Source organism: Triturus cristatus, chromosome 7 (genome assembly GCF_964204655.1).
Source record: "Triturus cristatus chromosome 7, aTriCri1.1, whole genome shotgun sequence".
NCBI classification, from domain to species: domain Eukaryota; kingdom Metazoa; phylum Chordata; class Amphibia; order Caudata; family Salamandridae; genus Triturus; species Triturus cristatus.
Genome location: NC_140590.1, coordinates 353,978,585 through 354,001,023, shown reverse-complemented (window position 1 = coordinate 354,001,023; position 22,439 = coordinate 353,978,585). Strand labels below are relative to the sequence as shown.

Sequence of the window (22,439 nt, the reverse complement as noted above, 5' to 3'; positions counted from 1 at the left end):
CGCATCCAAGGCATCTCAAGGAGGGCTCACATAAAAGTGTTGCATCGCTGGTTCCCACAGCGATGCAACACTTTTCATAAACTAGGCCCGCTGTGCTCTGTTAACATGGAGTGGGGGTGTGACTGGAAGCCATGCAAGATGGCCACTGCTCATTAGAGCTCCATTTGGCTGGACGTCACACAAGATGGCCACTTCTCATTTAATATCCTTGCGCTTTCGGCAAGAAAACTGGATTCACAGGCATTAGATACCTCATACTCACATTTGTTTCCTCATCTCAGGCATTTGAAGGCCAACATAGTGATGACATGGCTGTATTTCCTTACTTGGTCACTACTCGTCTCCATCTCTGGAGGTCACCATTTCCAACATCTCTTCCACGCCTGAGGTAATTCTATTCACAATGCAACCAGAAACCTTCTATTTCTGTGGCACCATCAGGCATTAAAATGACTTCACTTAATGATCCCTTACCCCATATATATCTTGGGGGCACAAACTAACATTTTCTGACTTTGACTTGTCATTTCGTATTGGCTGCCATATTTTGATATATATAATATCATCTCCATCTCCAGGCAATACTTTATTGCTCTTTCATCTGAGGCAATAGCTCTATTGTATAAAACTCACTGGCTGAGTCTGCTGCCACTTCATCTTGGAAAATGTCAGTGTGACTGGCTTTTCCTTATTTCACCTTCCTGGATTTGTGGCCTTTTATGGGGAGATCTCGCAGAATGCAAAGTAGCAGCAAATCTTCCCACTCCTTCAAACCTTCTAATTTCCTCCGTCCTCTGTGAACTCAACCAAGAAGCACTACTATGGCTTCCCTAATCATCATGGAAATTGTTTCTGACTTTGGAAGGGAGAGTTATCCCTCCTTTCATGCTACTGGAGCCATATCAAAATTCGGTCAAACATCCAAAAAAGGATCTTGATTCCCCCTCTAAATCACCTACTCATCTAACTTTGGAGGACGATGGAGGAACTTAGAGCTCTAAAATGATTCATAGCTGATACTAATATTTCGTCACAATGAATTGAAGATAAATGGTCCTCTCATGATCAACCGTTTCCACATTGGAACAGCGAGTGAGTAACCTTAAGGATTTCAACCCTGACATGTCTCAAATGACTAAAGGCATTGCTCGTCTCAAACACCTAACAGAAAATGTGGAAAATAGGAATAGAGGGAATAACCTTCAAATTTTTGGTATTCCAGAAGGTTCAGTAGGACCCAACATGATTTCCTTTTTGCAATTGGTGATTCCGTCATTTTCACATTGTGCCTTATGTTTTATTTTTTCTTCTAGTTTAAATCAACTTTGCATAGTTTATCCTGCTCAATTATTGTTCTTTTTTCTTTCCCCCTCTTCCTTTATCTTAGAATAGAATCTTACATGTATTCCTCATCTACATGTTCTGTCTCCATTCTTTCCATCATCCATCTCCATGTTCCTTAGTCCGGTCCTTTGTTGTAAATGTTAGAGACTTATGTTTCTATGCTATTATTTTTGCAATTCCATTTCAGGTTCATCCTGCCTGGTTGCTGTATTTGATTCTGCTCCTATATGTATTACTTCCCTGTTTGTCCCACCCCTTTGCCGAAGCTGCAAATTACCTGACTCTCCATTTGTTCAACTGTCCTTTCGCTCTTCGGGCTGTTATCTTATCTATTTTCTTATCTCAGCATTTATTGACCCTTGTCATTGCAATGTCAAATCCTTCTAAATAAGTTTTTCGGATAGCTTTTTTCCTCCACGTTACTCCCCACCTCTCCTTTTTCTTCTTTTTCTCTCCTCTGTTTTTTAACAATGTCAAACCTTGCTTTTTTTCTCTCAATGTTATGCAACTTAGAACAGTTTCATGGAATGTCAAGGGGCTAAAGAGACCGATTAAACAACAGTGTGCGTTGTCTCATCTAGCTCAATTGAAATGCCAAATTGCCTCACTAAAGGAGACGCATCTTTATGAACTGGAAAATATTAAACTTAAAAAACAATGGGTTGGTGAAATATTATTTTCTCTCTCCACTTCCACTAAGCATGGTGTTAAAATTCTCTTTCATAAGTCTCTTAACATCACTACACTATCTCAACACCATGATTCAGAGGGCCCCTAGCTACTAGTCAGACTTAACATTGATGAAACCACCTTCACTTTACTGAACATCTATGGTCCAAACCACCCAGAACCAAATTGTTGGCATTCGCTTTATCGCACTACCTCTGAACAAACTACTGATTATTTACTGGTGGAAGGTGGCTTTAATCAAGCTCTTGATCCCTTGACAGGAAATCTACCTCACATTTTGTTCCCCATGCTTCTCATAGAGCCTTTGAAACACTGGTTTCCCAACACTCACTCACCGACTCTTGGAGATTATACAAATCCAAGCTGTTAGAATGCTCCTTTTATTCTCCCACCCATCATTCTCAATCTCGCTTTGATTACATATTCTCAGTGAAAACTTATTACAGCATATTATTAATTCAGATTTTGGCTCCATTCTAATCTGAGCCATACCCCAGTGCTGACTGACTTAGATATTCTGGTTGGCGGACCCAATGAATCCTCTTGGAGGTTTAATAATTCATTACTCTCAGACACCTCCTTCTCGCTTCTTATACTGCCTTTACTTTTTCCAACTTAAGGCTAATGGTCAAACACCACATCATTTTGTATGGAATTCATAAAGCTACTCAAACATACCTTTTACACAAGCAAAAAGAGTCATTTGCATCTTGATGCCTTTGTTACGGCCAAGATTGAATTCAACAAATATACAACTGAACGGGCATGCAGTACACGCCTCAAACCAAACACCAGATATTATGGCAGTATTAATAGAGCTGCCTCCATTCTAGCTCGATACTTAAAGTGCAGGAAAGAAAAATTGTCTATTAAATCGATTGTTAGTAACTCTGGAGACAAGATGTTTAGAGATGCCAACATCACAGCATGTTTTGCTTCTTATAATAAAGACCTTTATACACCTGAAACCACGCCATTGGAGGAGTCTCTTAATAACTGTTTCTCCAATCTTAACCTTCTTAAACCTAGACTTTCACTATTGCCAGATCTCTCTATTTTAGAACAATCACTTTATACTGAGAGAACTCTTCACGGCTGTAAAGTCTCTTCCTTAAGGTAAAGCGCCAGGTCCAGACAGTTTTACTGTTGATTTTTATCTTCATTTTGCTAAACTCTTTTATCCCAAACCCTTTAAATTATTTAATCACTTCAATGCTCTAAAATCCTCTTCTGGATCCTTTAGGGAAGCTACGACCTGTATATTTCCTAAAAAAAGATTGAGATCTCACTCAATGCAAGAATTTCAGATCTATTTCTTTAATCAACACAGATTACAAGATATACGCGAAGGCCGTGGCTCTTCGCTTACTTCCTCTAATGTCTGGTCTCATTGATGCCCACCAATCTGATTTTATTCCGCATAGGACTGTAGCAGATAATTCTCTTACTTTTTTAAACATAATTAATAAAGCTCATAAGATAAATGATGCTTCGCCAGTGTTATCTTTAGATGCCGATAGGGTCAAATGGTGCTTTTTAAAGAAGGCTCTGCAATGGCAAGGATGTGGTCCTAATGTTTTGCGATTTATCTCCTTATTATACTCATCTGTACATTCTTCTGTAGTAGCTAATGCTATACTTGTTATATTTCATGTATGGGGATCTCTGATGTATTCTGTTGTCATGCAATCCACAGTTTCCTAGCAACGGAGTTTCACTGGGGATTCTAGATTGTGGATTCCTCAGAGAGACTGGGCTGTGGAGCTGGGAGGATACATCTGGGGGTCTATACTCCTTACTTGAATAAATCTACGTGTCAGCTACCTTGGATGTGTCCTGTGATCCTTTAAAATGGCGACGAGGATGGGATCAAGATAATCATCTATCAAAGGAGACACAGAAGATCCAGGTGTGACAATAATAGCTGAAGAAGACCCCCAGTTTGAAATTGAAGCATTCAAGCAACATGGATTACATTGAGGATCTCAATAACGCTGAACTCCATGAGTGATTATCCTGCCTTCAAGAAGAAAGAACTACGTTGTGAGTAAATCCTTTGTGAATTTCAAGAGAAAGGACTCACAAGTTTGTGGTGCTTGGAGTTAATTGGAGGCTGTAGCGTTGTGAGTTTCAGCTCTATAAAGCTGTTGAAAAGGAATGGATTCGTATGGGTCGAGCAGAGACTCTAAAGTGAATTTGAACTGCGCCTTGTACCGTGTGAGAAAGGTAACTCTGGGTGCTGAGAGACTCTAACACACCGGCGCGTTTTTTTTTTCTTCTTCTTTTTGATGGCTCCGCGTGTGTAGTGAAATTGGGGACTTAGGTCTGAACGAGGAGTGCAGTGGTGAAAATTCATAGTGAAATAAGCGCCATAAGGAAGCATCTAGGATTGAACTGTTTACCTGTTGATTTTCAAAGCGCGTGAAGAAACAGCTGTGAGCACGAGTGCGGGCATCGCTGCTTTCATTTGAAAGGATTTCTCACGAGCGAGTGCATCACGTACATTCCTGGATTCTTGCCTCCATTCTTGTTGTCTCGAACGGAGACAACGTCTGACGTCAACGAAGTGACAAGCGCAGGGATTGGTCAGAATTATCTCACGCTACTAGCATAAAACGAACGCTACCATTGGTGAAGGCATTGTTGTCATCAGGTAGCTAGGTGACTGAAACCAGCTTTCGTGGTAACGACGAACGATCGTAATAACTTACAGGAACAAGTGAGGACTGGCGCAGAGTACGAGAGGGCTTGAATGAAGCTGAATTTTAAATCTTAACAATTCTAATAAGTAACTGCTTATTCATAAAAAAAAGGGGGAATTTTGAAATATAAATAACGTTGTTTGATGTTGTGAGGGTGACCACCGGTATATAAATATTAGGTAATCTCAGTTTATTGCTGTGCTTAATAGGTTTAGTCACGTTGTGATACAGTTACGTTTGCCTATACCAAACAATGGCCACACAAAATATTCCTCCACCTCCTACCTTCTTGCAAGAGCCAGGTCCCACGTGCATGGAATGGGAGGACTGAAGGGAGGCTTTTGTGACTTATCTGGAGGCTATAGGTGGTGATGTGTTTTTACCAAAGAAGAAGTTTGCTATTTTAAAATTGAGCTTAGGCATTGAAGGCAGGAAAGTTCTAAGCACATTACCAAGCTTCTCGGAACACGTAGAAAATAATAATTCCGATTCTGAGGATGATCAATTTGACATTTTTGAATGTGCAATGTCTGCACTAACTGAAAATTTTGGGAAAAAATTGAGTCTCGTTGTAGAGAGACACAAGTTTTTCTCACGGGTTCAAAAACAAGGGGAGAAAATTGAACACTATGTTGCTGCCTTGCGTAGATTAGCAATCACCTGCAAATTCAAGGATGTAAGGGACGAGATTATTAGGGACCAATTAATTAATAGGACCAACAATTCCAAAATCCAGGAAAAACTTTTAGATCTAAAAGACCCCACTTTAGATAAGTCTTTAGAAATTGCTAAACGTGTTGAGAACACATCTCAATACGTCAAAGATTTAGCAGACAATAAGTCAAAAGCTAACTCCGACATAAGCAAGGTATGTGCGGTACACGCTCCTAAAAAAAATTCCAAAGTAAGCAGTGAGGACAAAAGGGGACCATTTGTGAAACACGATAATGATAGCAAGGGAAAGGTATGCTATAGGTGTGGAAGTAACAAACACACTGCGGAGGCTAGCCATTGTCCAGCTTTAAAAACCCGATGTTATAAGTGCAAAAGAATTGGCCATTTCTCCAGGGTTTGTAAAGGAGTAAACTTTCATAATGTGAGAAAGTCAGTGAACGTAGTAAATGATGATACCTCAACTCCTTCAGTTGTTGATAACACGAGTGACATAGATTCTGATATTGAAGTGATGGTGGTTGGGGAAGAATCACCAGACAATAAACCTCTTAGTATGGAAAAAAGTGATAAGTACATACCACCCAAGTGCATAATCAGCATAAACAATGTGGATGTTGCTATGTGGGCTGATTCGTGTTCCCCATTCTCTATAATAGACAAACAGAAGTGGAAAGAGATGAAGGGTAAGGAATTGATGGCGACTGATGTGGAACCTCAGGGTTATTGTGGGACAAAATTACCAGTCATTGGTTATTTTAAACCGTCTTTGTCCTTCAAGGAAAGGGAAACGGAAGCGAAAGTTTATGTTGTAGAAACTGGGAAGTGTCTATTAGGATGGGTGGAGCAGAGAAATTTGGGAATTATCCTTGATCCCAATCATCCTCTACAAGTATTGCTGACGGGATTGGAGGACAACAAGTGGACAAGGAAATTTCCAAATTTATTCAAAGAGAGTTTGGGTTGTCTCAAGAAATTTGAACATCAGATAATTTTAAAAGATGATGCCACACCCAAAGTGCACAAGGTCCGTACGGTACCTCTTGCTTTGAGGGATAAGTTGAAACATGAGCTGGAAAGGTTGTGTAAGGAGGGTGTAGTAGAAGAGATAGAAGCCTCAGAATGGTTATGTCCCATTGTGATAGCGCACAAGCCCAGTGGAAATATTCGTATGTGTGTGGACTTGAGGAATCTGAATAAATGTATATGGGTGGACAGACATCCACTTCCCCATATTAAAGAAATGCTTTCTACAGTTGCTGGTGGGAAATGTTTTACAAAATTAGATTTATCCAGCGCTTATCATCAAGTGCGTTTGAAGAAAGAATCGAGACATCTTACATCTTTCATAACACCAGAAGGCGCTTATCAATTTGTAAGAATGCCTTTCGGGTTAGCGTCAGCGTCTGCGGTATTCCAGAGGGTAATGCAAACTATACTGAAGGGCATGGATAAAGTTTTAGTATTCCAAGATGATGTACTAGTTGGGGAAATGACAATGCTCAACATGATGCTACTTTGTTCAAAGTCTAGTCTAAATTGGAATCGGCTGGTCTAACCATTAGTCTACAGAAGTGTAAGTTTGCTCAACCTACTGTTGAATATTTGGGACACACATTATCATGTGAGGGCATTAAACCAAAGTTAAATTTAGTAGCTGACTTAGAAAAAGCTCCTTCTCCTCGTGATAAGGAACAATTGAGGTTATTTCTAGGTTTAGCCGAGTATTATTCCAAATTTGTGTATCATTTCTCCAATCTGGTACATCCATTACGCTGTTTGATGAAAAAGGGGGTACCTTTTTTATGGTCTTTGGAATGTCAGTCTGCATTCGTGAACATTAAGAAAGCTGTGGCCAATGCAACTGCGTTAAGTCCATTCAATCCTCAACATGATACGATGATTGTCACTGATGCCAGTGGATATGGTTTGGGTGCTGTGCTGATGCAGAGGTGCAAGGGGAAGGAAAGAGTGGTAGCATTTGCCTCGCGAACTCTCAAAGGCGCCGAACATTCTTATTCCACCATAGAGAAGGAGGCTCTTGCTTGTTGGTGGGGTGTACAACATTTTAAGATTTATGTGTGGGGAACAAAGTTTGAACTATACACGGATCATAAGCCGTTGATAGATGTTTTTACTACATCGGGAGCGGGAAGAGCTACCCCCCGAATAGCCAAGTCGTTATATCGGTTGCAAGAATTTTCATTTGAAATAAAGTACATGCCGGGTGTAAGGAATGTCTATGCAGACTGCTTATCCCGTTTGCCTGTGACCAGAGATGAGGTTGATTCTTAAGTGGATGAGGAATGGATGGTAGCTAGCATTGAGGAAGTGTGCAAAACCATTACAAAGCAGGAATGGCTTGATGCAATTGCTTCGGATGCAGACATGGTAGAGGTGGTAAAACATTTACCTACGTCCTTCGGGTGGAAGTTGGCTGAATCAGTGAAAAGCTTTAAGGAGGTATGGGAGGAATTGTCTGTGGTTGATGGCATTGTAAGAAGATGCGATAAGTTAGTTGTTCCATTTTCATTGAGAACACGGTTGATGGAGCTATTACACGAAGGCCATGGTGGCATGTCAGCGGTAAAAAGGAAGGCCAGGATGGATTTTTGGTGGCCAGGGATGGACAGAGATATTGAGACGTTTGTAAGAGAATGCATTTCTTGCACATGCAGTGATAAATCTCACGTCTTGAGAGAAACCCCTATAACTCCTATCAAGTTACCGGTTAGACCATGGGAGAGATTAGGAAAAGATATATGTGGCCCATTCGATTGTCTTCCACCATCAGAAAGATATGCCATCGTCATGATGGATTATTATTCAAAATGGCCTGAAGTGGCTTTTGTAAGAGAGGGTAAATCTAGTAATGTAATTGCATTCTGTGATGAGGTGTTTAGGAGAGAGGGTAGTCCTGCAGAGGTGTTATCGGACAATGGGCCCCAATTTACTTCTGAAGAATTCAGTGATTTTCTTGGTAGAATGGGCATAAAGCATTTGAAAACTCCGGTATATCATCCTAGGGGTAATGGATTAGTGGAACGCTTTAACCGAGTCTTGGGGATTGTATTCAATTGTGTCTATCATCCAATAAGAATTGGAAAATTGAGGTAAAAAATGTACTTTGGAATTACAGAACCACTCCTCATGGGGAGACCCCGTTCAGATTACTCAAGGGAAGAGTGCCTAGCAGTATGTCAGTACCGGCGTGGATGGGGAGAAGTGGTAAGAAAAGTGCAAAGATCACTGAAGTGCGTGCCAAAGTTGAAAAGTATCAAAAGGCTTACCAGAAGAGGCATAATGACAAATTAACCAGGGCTACAGTGGTTATTAGAAAAGGGGATGTGGTGAGATCTTGTCCTGGAAACATGACTAAAAAAGGAGGGTCAAAGTATTCTGATCCAAAGGAAGTTATAAATGTGAGAGGAAATTCAGTAGAGCTTTCTGATGGTAAGTGGTGGAATACACGGAGAATCACAAAGTGCAATGAGACAGAAGTAAAAGTTTGGTTGGATAAGAATTCTCATTGTAACAAAACTCAAGAGGTTCCTGTAAGGTCCAAAAGGATTCTAAGTGAGCGTGTTAAACATAAACCCAGTGAATTAGAGGATTATTTGTGTGATTGAAGTGGTCATTTTTAAAGTGTTAAGTTCTTTCAGTAGTGTATAATAAATTTAATGAGACTATGGGTAATGATAATTTTTAAAAGTAGCAATAGTAATATTCTTTGTGTTGATTGTTTAAAAAGGGAGATGTGTTATATTTCATGTATGGGGATCTCTGATGTATTCTTATTGTCATGCAATCCACAGTTTCCTAGCAACGGAGTTTCACTGGGGATTCTAGATTGTGGATTCCTCAGAGAGACTGGGCTGTGGAGCTGGGAGGATACATCTGGGGGTCTATGCTCCTTACTTGAATAAATCTACATGTCAGCTACCTTGGATGTTTCCTGTGATCCTTAACAATACTCTTTCCTTATTTTCCTTACAACAGAAGAACTAGTCAGGGATGCCCCCTTTCTCATTTGTTATTTGCTCTAGCCTTGAAACCTTTTCTCCATCAACTCAGGGCATCAGATGACTTTTCTAGGTTCAAAATTAAGGACATCCACTTAAAGTTCACAGCTTATGCAGGTGACATTCTTTTATTTATGTCACACCCACGCCGTTCTCTCCCTGCTTTCTTCCATGAACTCCACCACTTTTCCACAGTATCTGGGTATAAACTAAATGTAGACAAAACTGTAGTATTGCAATTGAACAAATATTGTACCAAACAGATATTTGCTAAAATTAAATGTTTATGCATTTGGCATTGACTACTCTTAAGAAAACATGAAATATTTACTCAGATGCCCTATCAGTCGTACTCCTAACATTTTCTCAGAAATAGTATCCATTGTACCTTTCCTGGTGGGTTGGTCTAGACACTATTAAAATGATGCTCCTCCCCATGATCAATTTGTTTTCTGTTGGAAATGAGGACCTGTTTTCAGTGCCTCCCCACCTTTTGTCCCATTTGAGAACCCTAGATGATGGTTTTCTGACTCTGAGAGTCCCCTGGGGTCTTCTCTGGGCCAGCCCTGGGCCAGTGTCATGTTGAAAATACCCAATGAAAAACACACACATGAGGGTACACTATATGCTACGGTACACCCATAATTGGCATGACCTACCTTGTAAGTCTCTAGTACATATGCGGGCAGGTGGATTAAAACTACCTATAGGTCCCTAGTATGTCATAGGGCATGGCAGTTTAGAGGCCAGCAGCCCTTTCTGCACTTGCATGTGTGCACTGGCAAGAGCCTGAGATCATTTTAAAAGCATCCCTGTGTTGTAGCACTGCTTTTAGATGTAAATTGTGCCCAAACTCAACTTTGGTGGTAGGGGTACTTAAAAAGTGATAAACTAAAATATTTTCACATTTTAGGTACTCCCAGGGTCTGCCCTGAAATATACAGAAAATAAGTTATAAGACTTTCTTGTCTGTAAGTGGAATTGAAGCTTTCCTGTGGTCTCCCCTGAATGGTCAGAGTAAACTTTATTAGCCAGTCTACTTTGATGAAGTGATAAGTGGCTCACCCAGAGAGAGGCTAACTGTTAGAGAGAGCTCTGCTATTCAGGAATGCCAGAGTAGGGAGGAGGGGTTGTAAAGCATGAGCTTCATAGGAAGAATAGTAACAGCAGAGAATTCCAGGTCCATCTACCCCCCAGTTCCTCTGACCCTCCAGATGGCAGACTTAATGCAGGAATTTGCAGATGAGAGGGGGAGGAAACCTATGTAAAGAGCCATACTTGAGGTTGCTCTAGCTAGTTGTAACACTCCTGCTGAGAATTAATTCATACTGAATTTCGGAGGAATAGTGCCTTCTGGGAGAAGATTATGCCACACTTTGGAGGAAGCAAAAGACAGTTAATTAATGGATGGAATGCAGAACAAATCAAAACATTCACCCCCAGTCAAGAGAACCGGCCCTAGGATGCTTGTTTCCGATCCAGGGAGGACCTGGCTTGGCAGTTCAGGCTGGATCGTTCACATGAGGCACAGCGTCAAGACTGATTTGCATATGCCCTTGTCTAAACTGGGGCAGCATTGTGAGCAAAAGAATGATGGATTTAACCCAGACTCTTGACTGGGGTGAATGTTTTGATTTGTTCTGCATTCCATCCATCAATTTATGTCTTTTGCTCCCTCACCCTAAGTGCACAGGGTATGCCCAGACGTGATTCCCGGGCTCACTGTGCCACTGGATTCAAGCTATCTGGGCTGATGAAGGGTGAAACCCAGAAACATGCCCTAGGAGGCTTGTTTCTGGTCCAGGGAGGGCCTGTCTTGGCAGTTTGGACTGGAATGTTCCCATGAGGCACAGGGTCAAGACTGATTTGCATATGGCCAGATCTAAACTGAGGTGGCATGGTGAGCGATAGAATGATGGATTTAACACGGATCTCTTGAAAGGGGGTGAATGTTTTGATTTGTTCTGCACTCCATCCATCATTTGTGTGTCATTTGCTTCCTCGCCCTAAGCATTCAGGTTATGCTCAGACGTGGGTCCCGGGCTTACTATGCCACTAGATTCAAGCCATCTTGACTGATGAGGGGCGAAACCCCGAAACCGATCCTAGGATGCTTGTTTCCGGACTAGGGAGGACCTAGCTTGACAGTTCAGGGTGGACTGATTCCATGAGGCACATGGTCAAGAAAGATCTGCATATGGCCAGGTCTATACTGGGGTGGCATGGTGACCAAAATAATGATGGATTTAACCCAGATCTCTTGACTGGGGGTGAATGTTTTGATTTGTTGTGCATTCCGTCCATCAAGTGTGTGTCTTTTGCTCACTTTGGAGGAAGTCGTCATGCTCTGGGGTGTTGCACTGCTCCTCATTGGACAGGAGTGCTCTCCTGCTTGACACCAGAGAACACTGAATAAATATGTGGGAGGTGCAGAGCCTCTCACATCTGCTGCTTGAAACTAAAAGAAGAAGAAGGCTTGCAAAGCTTGAAACTTAATTTGCATCATCAGCCCGTGCATTCTGACGGACTGCTCCTGCTACATTATCTGGAAGGAGTTAAGTATCAATGGGGTGACCCGATAGACCACTGGACTCGGGTAAATAGTGGTACACAAAAAGATAGTCACAATGGAAATTATTCACAATGTATCAACATCCAATACATGATCAAATAGCAAAAGAAAATATGACAACACCAAACATATCATACAGTCAAGGAAAATGTTTTAATCGATTTAAGAAAGGATTGTCAATAGATCAATGATTCACAAGTAAGGCTCTATTTCACATTTTGCAACTTTAAAATGTTGGTGCAAATAACGTGAGGTGACAAGTGCTAAGGGTGGGATCAGTGCAAGTTGTTGTGCAGTGGACAGGTAGTGCATATATATACATCAATATACAATGGTAAAATACCTATCCAGCCAGATTTATGGCACAAACAATAAATGCAAAATCATATACAACTGCCGCAGTTAATTTTTCACTGCCATCCAGGTTTGATACAAAATGAAAGAAAAGTCAAAGTTTTGACCCCTTAGTAAACCAGTCAACTAAGCGTCTTGGAGGTGGGGTCTTCTTCAGGACGGGTGGGCGGGTGTGGGAGAGGGGGGCACCTAAAGGCAAAAGGTGTAGAGTTACTGGGGTGTGTCATGGACAGGGAGTAAATCCATGGGACATGTATCAAGAAATGTAAATTACCAGCATCAGCAGGGGTCCCTCCTGCTGGAAAAGTAGAGTTGTGGGCCTGAATGGCTCCTACATGGTAATGGAGACAGAAAAGAAAAAAGATATCGCTAGGATCATAGTTCGCACTAGTCATGGGGAGTACAGTAAGGGAAAAATTGCTGGCCATATACTCACGGAATGATGTGTGGAGTGTAGGACATATGATCGAAGTACACTATGAAGAACTGAATTAAGCAGTAAGAAGGCACGAGGTTCATTAGTAACCTATACCTGGGTGAATAAGAAACAAAAGGAAAAGAGGGGGATTCGCATTAAAACCACATCAGTGTGATGTTGGTCAAAAGCGCGTAGCTATTCAGAGGCAAAGAATAAATAAAACTCAATACATTGTAACATTAGGTGTATTGGGACATGTATACATGTAGGTAACGTGAGTAGTAAGGATTAAGATCAACAAATTGAATAAACGAGTTAATGTAAGGCTTGTTTCTAGACTGGCAGCACAAACAAGGTGATGTGCGCATATTAGAAGCAAGTTTACCATGCGAATCCATGGACGAAATCAAGCGCGTGTACTAAGAAGATTAGCGTGTGCTCAAATCCTCGGGTAGACTGCATGTGTGCTACAGTTCAAAATGCGGCCCCCGGGGGAAGAAAGACCAGCGGTCTAGTCTTCCCCCGGGGATTTCGCGCAATTGAAGGACAGGGGAGGAAGGGGTGGGATAAGGGGTGGGGTCGTCAGGTAGGGGTTAAAAGGGGGAGGAAGAGGAAGTCCTTCCTCTTCCTTTCCCCAGCGCCTCAGGGTGGGTTTAGTTAGTGGATCGTTGGCCACCCGCCCACCCTACAATCACGTGACTAGTTGGCGTGATGTCATGTTTATCGGCGTGCCAGTTTAGGACGGGTTGTGTGTGTGTGGGGCAGATTGGAGAGGGGGGAGGAGTCCATGACGGGCATACTCACCCTTCCGGGGAGGGGGATACTGGGGAAACGTGGGGGTGCGTCAGACCAGTGTACGACGAATGGAGATGATGGTGGAGTTTTGGAAGAGAAGTGAGGAAGCGAATGGAAGTGAGAAGGTTGCGGTGTGAAGTGGGGATGGAGTAGTTGGAGTCTTGGAGAGTATGGGATAGTGAGAAATGTTGTTGTTGGGGATTGTTGGGGATTTGTGTTAAGTTTCTGGTTATGATTGTCCAACCCTGTCCTAATAAAATGGCCTTTTACGCTAAAAGTACCTTGCGTGGACTGATTATTGCGCGAACGGAGTTTGGGCAGCGAGAGGTGGCGCGAGTGTGACAACTGCTTGTTGAGCAGTCGGATAATCAAAGACAACTTCTGGCCAGAAAAAGGAAAGGCGAGCGCTTGTTAAGTGCAGTATTGCACGTGTACTCGGCGCAATTAATGAGCTACGCTCTGATCGTCCGTATATAATGAGGGCGTGCGCATTCAAGATTATTAACAGGATGATCAGAACATTAAGCGAGTACAAACTGAAACAAAAACGGGCGAGCTCTTGACATAAAAAACGTAGCACGTGTGCTCGGCAACATTAATAAAGCAGAGAACCATGATGTGCAACGGGGTAGACCGTACATGATTAAAGTCCGCACATTTAAGTTAATTACCAGGGAGAACAAATACGTGACATACCTCTCGGGGAAGCGTCGAAGAATCAGACAGCTAACCCCAGTTCGTGTCACGTGGGCACTTAAATAGCAATTTCAGATTTGCATGTCATGCGTTTTGTTTCAAGGAAAGGTTGTTGCTCCAGAGATCGATCACAAAGGGCAAGGCATCGATCCCAGAGCAGGGACAGGCTCTGGTTAAAGCAATACAAAAGCACTGTAAATTGGAGACATATGGCAGATTGAGTCGAATAGAAGGCTGTGATTACTGTTTGTTTGGCAAGATCACGAAGTTTTAAATATATATACATCTTAGAGAAGTCGGATAACATTAGTATTGTAAACACAAATATAAATATAAAGCCCTGTCTAACCTTGTTAGCGCACATTCTTGTAGTGTTATACAAACGTGTAAAACATAATTATAAACCAAAATGGATGATACAGATACACTTGTGTTATAAGTCAAAAACGGCTGTCTGCCTAGAGTAGCGCACAATCTGCTGGTCGATACCACTAGATGTGAAATCACATTCGATATAATGATGTAGGTATTGGAACTTATTACACATAATGGTTTATGTATATGCAGGCGTAGAATTAAGTGGTGTTGTCAAAGACTTAACTATTCAGCAGTGCCTGTGGAAAATACGTGGATGCTATGGGCCACTTAATAGAGCGAGTTGGCCATATGTGGCATCCAGTTCATTCAAGCCATCCTGTACAGACTTAAGGTGATCCATCCATTTACATTCTCTGGTGTTAAGTATTAGTCCCAGATCACCACCCCGGATGCCCAATGTGACTGTTTCAATGATCAGCCATTTCAAGGATTCAAGGGGATGTTTGGATGTTTGGAAGTGATCAACCATGGGGGCCCCCATGGTTCCACATCTTATCCTGCTGCAGTGCTGCAGAATTCTACATTTAACCTTTTGGGTTGTCTGGCCTATGTAGATCTTATCACAAGGGCATATAATCACGTAGATGACATTTTTTGTGCTACAGTTTGTGAGAGTTTTGAGATCTACCGTGCAGTTGCCATGACTGAACTTTTTTTTCAATTGTTAGGCAGCAGGCCTTACATTTCCCACATTGAAAAATTTCCCACTACTTCAGGGAGTTGCCACATTGAATGAATAGTCGGCTGCGGTGGTATGTCCAAGAAGGATTTGACCACATGGTCACATATATTTTTACCCTTCTTAAATGAATGCATGGGGGATCTGGAAGTTGTAGCTCTCCTGCGACTAAGTGCCAGTGTTTGTTGACGATCTGACAGATCTCGTTACTCTGTGTGGTAAATGTTGTGACACAGATCAACCTGTCCGTGTTTTGGGGATGGATTTTAGGGGTAAGTAGCATCTCCCTGTGGTTATGCCACGGTCTCTTTCTGGCCCGTTTGACCAGCCGTTTGGGGTAACCTCGTTCGACCAGTCGATGGATTAGCTCATCTGATTCCTTGAAGAAGTCCTCCTTCTGGGTGCTGTTTCTCCTGATTTGCAAGAACTGTAGTGCCCTGGGGTGATGGCCCCCATACCTCAACAGTGTGTTCCTTTCCGCAGGTTTACGGTATAGGGTGGTATACAAGAAGAATTAAGCACTCCAGAAATTGAACTATTAATCTTTAAAATAATATTGTCCCCCAAAGAAAGTCAAAAGGGTGCCCTAGTATACCGTCCTCCTGGACCATGCACTAATTTTTCCAGCTTGCTGATGGAGCTACTTGCCCCACATGTCAACAATGATAGCAACTTCATATTAGTAGGGGACTTCAATGTACATAGCGATAGGTTGGATTTGCAGCGAGGCGCAATCTCTATTAACCGACCCGTCCTCACTAGGACTAATAAAACGTAACTGTGGGCCCACACATCAGGCAGGTCATACCCTGGACCTGATCTTATCCAACTTCTCGTCAGTCTCTTGTCTACCTGCAATACAGGTTAATTGGACTGATCATTTTATTGTTGAATTTTTTACTCCTCACTCCAAGCCCACCTCCTCACGCCCGATCTTACTACCGAGTGTACGTAGACAGTGGCACAAAGTTACCGATACCACCTTCAAGAAAAAGTTTAACTCCCCCTTCTTTTCCCCCCAAGAAAATATTGGAACCACTATTAAAAAATTTGAAAGAGCTATTAAGGAAGCTATAGATAAGATTGCCCCTTTGAAACAGTTCAAACCCAGACCGGCTAACAAACAAGAAATCTGGTTTTCTGACCACTTAAGGACACTAAAATTAACTGCTAGGAAACTAGAAAAGAGGTGGAGAACCTCCCACCTGGTAGAGGATAAGAATAAATATTGCGATTCATTATCTATCTACCATAAAGCTATTCGCATTGCTCGCAAAACTTATATTGCATCACAAATCACAGCTGCAGGGAACTCTCCAAGGGTCCTGTACCAAATTTTACAAACCTTTGTCAAGCCAGTAGCATGTGAATCCCCTGAGTTAGCTTCTCAACAGCTATGTGATGAAATCTCCTGCTTCTTTACCAATAAAATAGATATAATTTATGATAAAATAGTTTGCGCCAATAGAGCAACTACTATAGATACGGCGCCCCTTGAGATGGATACCGAACTGAAGCAGGACAAATACACGTTAGATACCTTCCCTCTCATCTCTTTACAAGAAACTTCCTCATTAGTATCACAGATCAAAAGTGGTAGTCCAGATGATACTATCCCAGCTAGGATAATGCCTGCCCTGACTGAACAGTTCTGCCCCGTGATTGAAAGACTGGTGAATCTTTCACTTAGCTCAGGCAACGTCCCCAGAGAATGGAAACGAGCCCTTGTTAGACCTATCAGGAAAAATACTACCATCCCATGGACTGAACTAGCTAATCTCAGGCCCATATCCTTATTACCATTTCTAGGGAAACTGATTGAAAAGCATGTAAACCACCATCTGTCCAGCTACATCGAACTTGCTGGCGGCCTGGACTACTCTCAGTCAGGGTTCAGGCCGAAACACAGCACGGAGTCCACCCTTCTGTCTGTCACTGATGATCTACATATGTACCAGGACAAGGGCTTCTCAGTGATCCTGGTTCTTTTAGATCTGTCGGCAGCGTTCAACACCGTGTCACACACCATCCTGACCGATCGGTTGTCGAACGCTGGCATCAAGGATAAAGCCCTTGACTGGTTAAAGAGCTTCCTATCCGATCGCTCCCAGAGAGTCACCATGGATGCGTATTGTTCAGCGGAGGTAGAGATTTCAAAAGGGGTGCCACAGGGCTCCTGTTTAAGCCCAACCCTTTTTAACATCTATGTAGCACCCCTGGCAAGAGTGATGCGCATGTATGGTTTCATCCCAGTATCATATGCTGATGATACACAGCTCCTCTTCCCCTTTAAGACTCTCTCCGCTGATGTAAGAAGCTCTTTCTCTTCAGGCATGAAGGCAGTGGCACATTGGATGTCCTCCAATTATCTTCAGTGCAACGTCAGCAAAACTGAGGTAATGCTGTTTGGAGAAGCTAAAATACTATGGACCCCTGATTGGTGGCCACGCGACCTGGGATCAGTTCCCCAACCCAAACAGGTCGTGAAGAATTTAGGGATCCGATTGGATCAAGATTTGTCACTCAAACAGCATGTTAACTATATTTCAGGAATATGCTTCCATACCATTAGCCTGTTACGTAAAGTTTTCCCTCTACTACCTGACTCCTTTAGGAGAACTCTTGTTCAGGCTTTGGTTTTAAGTCGGATTGACTATTGTAATGGCCTGTTGCTTTTTGCCAACGAAGGCGTATTGGCCAAGCTTCAGGTCATTCAGAACACGGCAGCTCGCCTTGTCCTCAACGTCCCCCCGAGAACTGCTTCTAAGCCCCTCCTTGAGCAACTGCACTGGCTCTCAATCCGGCAGAGAACTAAATTTAAAATATGTTGTCTGATTCATAAATGTCTAAATGGACAAGGGCCCGCCTACCTTCTAAACAAATTTGTTCCCTATATTCCAACTCGATCGCTCAGGTCCAGCAACAATCCTCTCTTAGTGATCCCCCGTGCAAAAAAAGCCAAACATGGGAGCAAAGCACTATCAATTACAGGACCCACATTATGGAACAAAATCCCTCTGTCTTTGAGACAGTGTAAAGAACACCTCACTTTCAGGAGACACCTGAAAACTGTACTGTTTAGAAATGAGATCTAGCCCCATTCTTTCACACCTCTGTTTCGACCGGCTCCAAAAGCGCAGAGATACTCCACCAGGAGTCGATTCCAGCGCTATACAAACCAGCAAATAAATAAATACAGGCAATCACTCGTGGCTTTAATGGATATATCCAGAAAATCAATAGTGGATTTATCCTGGTGAATAGTAAACCGGATATCCGTCGATCTCCCATTTAACCACACAAAGAAGTTCCGGAGTTCCAAGTCGCTCCCTGTCCAGACCATGAAGACGTCATCTATGTAACGTTTCCAACAAGTGACATGGTCTCTGAAGGGGTCGAAATGTTGACTTTTCTTTTATTTTGTATCAAACCCGGATGACAGTAAAAAATGTATTGTGGCAGTTGTTTATGATTTTGCATTTATTGTTTGTGCCATAAATCTGTCTGGATAGGTATTTTACCATTGTATATTGATGTATATATATGCACTACCTGTCCACTGCACAACCACTTGAACTGATTCCACCCTTAGCACTTGTCACCTCACGTTATTTGCACCTACATTTTAAAGTTGCAAAATGTGAAATAGATCCTTATCTGTCAATCATTGATCTATTGACAATCATTTCTTAAATCGACTAAAACATTTTCCTTGACTGTATGACATGTTTTGGTTTGCATTATCTGGAACTACAGCACTTTGGTTGTACCTTGCTGCCACAGACATAAAGAGTGGACTCCCTGCAAGGTATAGATTAACATAGCTAATCTGGACCTTCACCACCAAGAATCTCCTGACTGGAGTGTGTCCAGTGGATTTGTAAGGTATTTGTCAAAGCGCATTTTGGGAATCGTGTTCCCAACCTTTCAAGGACCATCTTGGAGATTCCAGACTCTTCAATTGTGCTTTGGACACATTGGACCCAAAGAGGAACTTCAGGTAGAAGTTCACGAAGTTTGGACCAACTATGGGAAAAAACTCTGTAAGGGGACTGACCCAACCGCAAGAGCCAAGCCGGCCACCTTCAACCACAAACTGGCCTGACCTGCTGGTACGTCCTACTGAAAACCTCCGGAGGTCTGACTTTCAGGGTTTGACCAGGAGCTCCCTGGAAAGCAAGCCAGCAAACCCTCACGGAATCCGGACTGGTGAAGGGCATCGATGGACCCCAGCAGAAAAACTTCCAGAAAGGTTTCTAAGTCAGAAGGTAAAATCTTGACAAAGCCTACCACGAGGGGCATCCGAGCAGGACTTCATCATGGTCAGCCTGAAACGTTGACTTTGTCCTGGTCAAGCACGACCTGATGTCCCAAAGTGGCACTATAGGTTCTAAGTGCGCTATAGTGCTAAATCTTTAAAAATTCAAATCTCCTGTTCCCTACATTGGATTTTTGTCGCTTTGGTGTCATTTTAAAGATAAAAAGATTTCTAATTTTTATTACTTGGTGTGGGATTTTTATTGTGTGTTGTGTCTCAATTATTTATGGTATTGGTGTTTTTAAATGTTTAACATACCTGTATTCTAAGTTAAGCCTGCCTGCTTGCAGCCAAGCTACTAAGGGATGAGCATGGGAATAATTTGAGACCTGTACTGGGCCCTAAACTAGATAGATAGATGCATATTTACTACTACTAAAAAACCCCTTTCCAACCCTTTCTAGTGATGCTTCCTATAAAGATGACTTTTAAAGGGTTCTTTAGCTTAATCAATGAGCTTCTTTTAATATTTTTTTGGTTTAGTAAACCTTTTTAAATCACTCTGTCAAAACTTAAACTTTCTAAGTCTCTAATAGGTGCTAATTTCTCTGATTTTCTTAATGACCATAGGGCTTTTGGCATCAAGCAAATATAAATGTATATGATCAAACCACCTGATGTTCCTCAGAGTTGTGGTTCTTTCTGGAACAGGCTTTGTTATCACCTTTCTCTCACAAATGCATTCTTTTCATGTCTAACCCTCCCAAATGTTGGTTACCTAATACTGTTTGTTATGCATGCACATTATTGAAACCATCTTTTGTTTCACCGCTAGCCTCAATTAATCAATCCTTCAGCAGTCCTATTTGGCATAGTAATCTACTTAACCGATGAGGTGGGACTCTATGAAGGAAAGCAAGGATAAATAAAGGTTTCACAGTTATACCACTCAGGTTCACTCGTTCTGTTTTCCAAGTTATCCTCCATAACAATCTCCTAGCTCGCATGCATTCCAAGTTTTATGAACTCACTGATCTAATATATAATACACTCACGCACCACTTCTCTCATGATAACTGCCAACCCGGCTCATCTCCTCCCCCCATTGCATTATCCATCCACCCTAGAGCAGCATGCATAAACAAAATCCTGAGAGCACCACATTCAGATGGGGCCCAAATGATTACAGAATCATTGGGGGCGTCTGAGCTAGGTGTTGTTTGGTCGACCTCTTTTTGGGATGGAATAGCAAAATATATTCCACTGGTAGCCTCTCTCAAATCTTTTTTACAACATACTTTTTTATACTCCTTTTCGTCTTTTTAACCTGAAACGCATGCCAAGACACTTGCTGGCACTTTAACAGTCAACCAGGTACAGATTTCTACATGTTATTTTCTTGTCCAGCTCTTTCCACTTTCTGGCTTTTGGTATGGAGCCACATTAAGGCTATCACCCAAATCCACATTCCCCTTTCATATGACTTTGTTCCTGGGCAGCTTGCATGACGTCTGGGTTTCTAATAGAATGCTTGGGAATTGTGTTGATCTTTTGCTCTCCATCGCCATTTCTGTTATTACATCAAACTAGAAATCTACAAATAATATTACCCTTTAAACGTGATTAAATCATATCTGCCATCATCACAGACTAGATATCTACAAACTTGATTCATTACAGTTGTCTGTCAAGCATAATCATTTGTGGATGCCAATTACTATCTGTCTTAAATTGCTAAAGAGACCGACTACTCTCCTCTCACCTAACTGTGCCATTTATACCTTACAGTGCATTCTATTAATTGGTATACACCTATAACTTAACATTGCCATATTTGCTCTTTTTTCTGTTGTATTCAATGATTTTTCCTTTGTATACTTATGAAGGTTACAAGCTGATTTTGTATATATTGGGGCATATTTACAAGCCCCTTGCGCCACTTTTGCGTTTTAACATAGGAAAAGTGACGCAAAAGTGGCGCAAGTGGCATGTAAATCTGCCCCATTGTCCTTTCCTCTCTTCTATTCTTTCACTCTCCCATTCCTATGCTTTTCGCCTTCACTCCTTTTTTCAGAATGCTTACTACCTGATCTCACATTGCTCTTCTTCGAGTATACTTTGTTTTTTATTTATGTTCCACTCTTTGCGCCTTCTGGGGATTCTCCCCTGAAGAAATACTGTTTTATTTAACTTCTCTCCATTATGTCATCAAATATTGGTCCTAAGTCCTAACTCCTCGCTACAGATACATTCCAACTTTCATCTATGTTATGTTTTGACATTCTACTACATTCTCTTTAAGAGCCACGATTAACACCATTGGTTCAATGTAACATGCCCCCCAGACCCACTTAAAAGTCAAATAAACCAAGGTAGTTGGAGTAAAAGGGATCTTCCAACATTTGTACCATGTTCGCTAACTCAAGAAATTGTTGTCCTTTCTACCTAGGGCCTTTCTACTTAAGACTGTTTTTCTCTCTTCACTGCCAAATGCATAGGAATGTCTAGTTACTCTTGTGATTAATGTTTTCAATGAAAAGGTTGAATATAGGGACTACTTACAGAAGAAACACCTTCGCACAGCCCTCTGCATGTTGTCTGTCTGCTGCTCATCAGTGCTGTGAGTTTCTTGGGAGAGTCTAAGAAGCAGTCTCCGCAGAAGAGGAACTCTTCCACTTCCTCAGATAATCTTGGAGGGAAGTTTTCAACTCTGGCCCACTGTGCACAGTGAGCTTAGGGACAGAACTGACACATCATGTGACAGTGTCATTTACACGATCGGCAGAAGAGTTCCCAAAAGACAGAAGGGAAACCAGCAATATGCATTATGTATGTATTGTGCACTGTAGATACTGAGGA

General features: G+C 41.9%; 1 protein-coding gene across 2 annotated transcripts in view; it reads right to left on the bottom strand.

Annotated features, from left to right (window-relative positions):
* LOC146809654 (uncharacterized) overlaps window positions 1-22,224 on the bottom strand; it is a 974,089-nt gene extending 951,865 nt beyond the window's left edge. For both annotated transcript variants that reach the window (XM_085616509.1, XM_085616510.1), the window contains exon 1: window positions 22,143-22,224. In XM_085616509.1, coding sequence (XP_085472635.1) covers window positions 22,143-22,173 — 31 coding nt within the window. In that variant the 5' untranslated portion in view covers window positions 22,174-22,224. The remainder of the gene's footprint in view (window positions 1-22,142) is intronic.
* Between the last annotated feature and the right edge of the window lie 215 nt (window positions 22,225-22,439).